At 36.3% G+C, this 5,059-nt stretch overlaps 1 protein-coding gene across 1 annotated transcript; it reads left to right on the top strand.

The window, feature by feature from the left end:
• The first annotated feature begins 828 nt into the window (after nucleotides 1–828).
• On the top strand, nucleotides 829–4,526 carry LOC122843756 (sorting nexin-10A-like). The gene is made up of 8 exons (XM_044138774.1): nucleotides 829–879; nucleotides 968–1,102; nucleotides 2,887–2,933; nucleotides 3,086–3,172; nucleotides 3,263–3,363; nucleotides 3,440–3,538; nucleotides 3,613–3,804; nucleotides 4,363–4,526. The coding sequence occupies exons 2-8, from the start codon at nucleotides 1,087–1,089 to the stop codon at nucleotides 4,451–4,453; spliced, it is 633 nt and encodes a 210-aa protein (XP_043994709.1). The 5' UTR covers nucleotides 829–879; nucleotides 968–1,086; the 3' UTR covers nucleotides 4,454–4,526.
• The last annotated feature ends 533 nt before the right edge of the window (nucleotides 4,527–5,059 follow it).

Here is a 5,059-nt window from a genome sequence, read left to right as displayed (position 1 = left end):
TTTTCAGTTTACTCAGAAGGACTTTGGAGTTACCAGATCTCTTCCAATAGTACATCTCTTAAAATGTGTCTGAGTTGTAGATTCAGGTCATGGGTGTGTAACCTGACAAATCTGTAACAATCAAGATGGATCAAAGTCTGGACATTTTGGATTTTACCACTTTTTTGCATCTGGATCACACTAGAACTGCTCCAGTTCCTAAAATACAACTCGTAGACTCTTCAAACTTGGACTAGATTATTCTACTCTAATAATCTAGTCCAAGATTATTAGACTTGGACTAATAATCACAAACATCACAAACCATGTTTGTGATTTGTAAAACCTTTTTTTGATTTGAAACTTCAAAAAAGGGTGATTTCAGGGTTTATGGCTGGGTTTTGAATTAGAATTGAATTCCAATTTGAAAAAAAAAACATGGTACAAGTGTGAATAGTAATCTAAAGTTTAGAGAAGTTTCACAAATCAGGTAAGAGTTTCACAAATCCCAAACATGGATTACAACATTCTGCTGTTAGAGCAGAATAATCTAGTCCAGGTCTGAAGTGTCTAGGTGTTGTGGTTTTGGAATAAGAGCAGTTCTAATATGAGCTAGATGCAAAAAGAGGGCAGAAATGGCACTTTAGTGAAGTTTCACAAATCAGAAATAGGATACACAAATCCCAAATATGGTTCTAAATATTCTGCTACTAGAACAGAATAATCCAGCCCAGGTTTGAAGAGTCTAGGTGTTGTAGTTTTTAAACTAGAGTCGATTAAAGATGCGGAAGGTAATGAGAAATTAGGTGGAATGGTCCTTTAGCCATTTCCCGAATCGGAAGCTGGAATCGGAAACTAATTTCAGCTTCGTTCCCACCAGGCTGATTACGGGACAAATAGGTGTGCTGGTGTATAAATGACCCTCTCCTATTCTAACTACTCTTTTTCTACGTCCAGAGAAAAAGAAAGTCGTTTGTTGTCTCAGAAGAAGGTCTCACCGAGCTATTAGTGGTTAATAGCCGAGCTACAGTCCAGGCGGGGCAGAGCTTCAAGCCAGAGTTCTGAGCCGGTCTCGGTTGTTCACAAACACCGGATTAAGTCCCTGAGATGGAAGAGAACAAAGGTAGGAATTGTTTCACTGCATAAGGTCTATGTAATTTCGAATTTTGAACTCTGAAATATTAATATTTTGTTTTATCAACTCTCAATAATCAGTTTATGCAGTAACGCGCTGAGTCTTTAATTAGCTTTAACTGACAGGTTTGACTCAGGAACCTATATCTTGAAGCAGTGCAGCATTTATATCTTACATTAACTTTAGTTTTGGTTATGGTCTTCTGACTAAAATTTAAATTGGATAGTGTAATCAACTGTTTGTTCCTTTGTTTATTTATTTTTTTCCTATAAATTAATCAAATTCTCGAAGAACATTCTGATCTGGACTTGGTGCCAAAATGTTTTGACAGTACACATGGTTGAGAAGTTGTTGCAAACGTGTATTAATAATTAATTTGGTAAAGCCCTCTGATTCCTCAACCTGCTGCTGTAACATGGTTAACTGTGGTAAAGCAACTTCAGATTTACTTTGCAAAATGAGTACTACTAAAGGTGTCCAATGTAACAGTGGTACAAAGTCTTGAACCATGGCTTAAGAGGGAAAAAATGTTTTTACAGTCTGAAGATGCAACAATGGTCTTTTCTTGTCCTTAGTCAACCTTTGGTTTTTTCTTTCAAATTGGACTTCCTGTTAAGAGATTTAATGTTTTCACAATTATAGCACATAAAAAGGATGGTGGAGTCTTCTAGGTTTTAGTTGGGTTGTAATTCTGAATATTGCAAGGTTATCTCTGTTTTTTTTTATTTATTTATTTATTTTTTTATTAAACTCAAATGGAATCAAAATAAATGTTCCCGGTTTGTCATTATTTATTTTAAGAAATGTGGCTCCACCCCTTACCACCACCCTTAGTACTGGATCTACTGTTTTCCAATTGGAGCCAATCAAGGGGATTTTGGGGTGACTGGTGCTTCACAATCCGTTTCCTGTTTAATCTTAGCATCTTGACTGTTTGAGCATCTATTTTCTAACTACATGCTGTTTTGTCAGCCAATGACTATAGAAAAGGAATGAGGGGCACATTTTATGAAGCCAACTTGTTATCCCATTTGACCAGACACGGTTATGCAAGACAATTGTCTGTCCCAACAAAGAGCTGTTTTTCCTCAACATGAAGAAATTGTGCCATGAACTGACAATTAACTCAACATGAGTGTAGTAATGCTGTCCTGCAGAAAGATTACTGGATTGGTTTGTGACTTCATGCGGTAGTTTTGCGAGGCACATCTACAGATTAGACATGGACTGACAATCTTTGGTTCTATTGATCAGTTCTGCTTGAGGCATGCCTCAAGTAATGTGTCTAGGAACACATGTTGACAATGTGCAGAGGGCTGTGTATGTGACTGGCCATGTGATGGGAGCAGTTGTGCAACAAATGGACCCACACACCCCGTCCATAAGGGGAAGGCTACTTTTGGAGATATTCAGAGATCTTTTAAGTGAGTTTCTGTTAAAGGGGCTAATGGCTTGATCAACATGAGATAAGTGGACTTCTGTCTAAAGCTTCATTCTCAAACATTACTTCACTCCTTTTTCCAACACTAGGTTCACATTTGGATTAGTTTAAACCAAAGCCCTTGATTATTTACACAGCAAAAGGAGGTGGGTGGGAAGTGACACACCAGTGACTTTCATGTGTGAAACCCATACTGGATGTCTCTTTAGAGTAACTACTGGATATTAAAGTAAAAAAATGTATAAAGTGTTTTGAAGGAATGCTATTACTGGCCTTCTACTTGGAAGACAAGTTGGATTTACAATATAACATTTCTTTACCTTCTATACAGAACTCGTACCAGTAATGGACAGTATTCTGGATAATCTCTCAAAAACTGTAAGTATTCAAATGTATTCTTCAAGTCTAAAGTACTGAAAATGGCCCCAGATGAAGCCCCCACCTGGCCCCCCCTCTTTTTTATATATATATATATTTTTTTATTAACTTTGGGAGAAATTTTGATTCTCATTTTCCCACTGACTTTTCAGGAATTTGTTAGCGTTTGTGTTCGAGATCCTAGACTCCACAAAGTTAGCCCCGGGCACACTCATGTCGACTACGAGATCTGTTTACAGGCAAGTGTTTTTGACCGAATATTGACCTTTACTTTATTTTTGTCAGTAAGCCTGTTCGATCAGATAAGTGAACAAGTATTTTTCTTTCAGACCAACAGCATGTGTTTTCGGAGGCACACTTCCTATGTGAGACGGCGTTACAGTGATTTTGTTTGGCTGCGTAACTGTCTGAAGGGGAATGCTCTGATCATGTACGTTTAAACTGAAGAATCTTGTATAATCTTGACATGGCTAGATGCATGTAAAAATGTTTTGTTTTCTGTGCAGAGAATTGCCCAAGTTGCCACCCTGGAATCCCTTCTTTAGTTTGAAGAACAAAGAGCAAGTATCCAAAAGAATGAAGGGCCTGCAGGAGTTTCTAGAAAGGTTAGTAGTTTTATAAAAGTACTGTTTTTTTTTAATGTTAACTGAGATTTTTGAATGCAATTTTCTTTTTCCAGTGTTTTTCAGAATCCCTTATTGTTATCAGATAGTCGGCTCCATCTTTTCCTCCAGTCAGAACTTGGTATCAGAAGGATTGAAAGGTGTGTTCTTGGTAAGACCAGGTACACTGTAGCTGAAGCTATTCAACAGTCCAGAAGCAGTTACAGCAGTTCAGAGGACAAGAGTTCTTGTGACTCAGACTGTGAGAGGTGAGATGTTTACAGTGGCTTACAAAAGTAATATGCCTTGAACTGTTTTATATTCACATCAGTCACAATGTTCAATGTACAGTCGTCGTTTGGATTGTGGTGGATGAATGTAAGATATCACACAAATTGAAATTGAATGTGGTTTTATTGAACAATCTGTATTTTTCTGTGCAAAATTCAGTCTTGAAGACAAATATCTTAAATGTTAAAGTTGAATCTTGTGATGGTGCTCTGCTTTAAACATCAGTGTCCTCTCTGACCTTTCTACTGTCACTTGCTCTTCATGGTGCCTGTTCAGTTTTCTATTAAGTCTCTGAGGCATTTACAGAACAGCCAGACTTATACTCTGCTTACTTTGTGCTATTGCCATTTCTGTAGCTCCTGCAGGCATCTGTTTGCACTGGTTTTTATTTAGTGGGGAGAGAGGAGTTGTGTACACTTGATGTTCATTCTTTGTAGTTGTAACATGACTAAATCTAAAGGGTCAAATACATTTGACTAAACTTTGTAGCTTGTGCAATTTAGATGCTAATCTTGCCATCTTTTTTCGTTGTCCAGCTCTGCATCTTCAGATCTGGGATTGAGCATCGATGCTATGGCTCAAGACAGTCCGGTCCCTTTTCATCATGCAAATGAAAGAGACTCCTAAATGAAGATTCTCCTTTCCATATCATGCACGGTATTTGTATTAAAACCTGCATTACCTTCCCTCAGATAATAAATTGGTGTAACTGCCTCTTTGCGATAGTTTTTGACGTCATGGTATGTTTGACCAGAAAAGTGCAAAAAAATTTTTTATGTTCAGTTTCCTGCTTGGACCATTTTGATTTACCTCATTGTACTCAAAGACCTTTGTCACTTAAATAGTATCTTTGTAAGGAGGAAGTTTGATATATATATATATATATATATATATATATATATATATATATATATATATATATATATATATATATATATATATATATATATATATATATATATATATATATATATATATATATATATTAAACTATATAACATGTCTGTTAGGGAGAACTCTTAAAAATTCCAGATGCATTTTAGTATTGTTTCAGTGTTGCACTGTATAGTAAGCAAGATTTGAATTGTTTTATTCTTTGATCTTATTTTATGATTGGTTAAAGGATAAATAAATTGTCTTTGGAAAATTGTTGTGGATCTTTAGTTTAGATTTGCTTTTCACAAGATTTCAGTGACGGTACATGTTTGCATTGTGCCAACACTCCAGTAGAGG

The sequence above is a fragment of the Gambusia affinis genome, linkage group LG14, assembly GCF_019740435.1.
Source record: "Gambusia affinis linkage group LG14, SWU_Gaff_1.0, whole genome shotgun sequence".
In the NCBI taxonomy this organism is placed as follows: Eukaryota; Metazoa; Chordata; class Actinopteri; order Cyprinodontiformes; family Poeciliidae; genus Gambusia; species Gambusia affinis.
The sequence above is the reverse complement of the archived record's forward strand: the minus strand, read 5'-3'. Positions and strand labels throughout refer to the sequence as shown.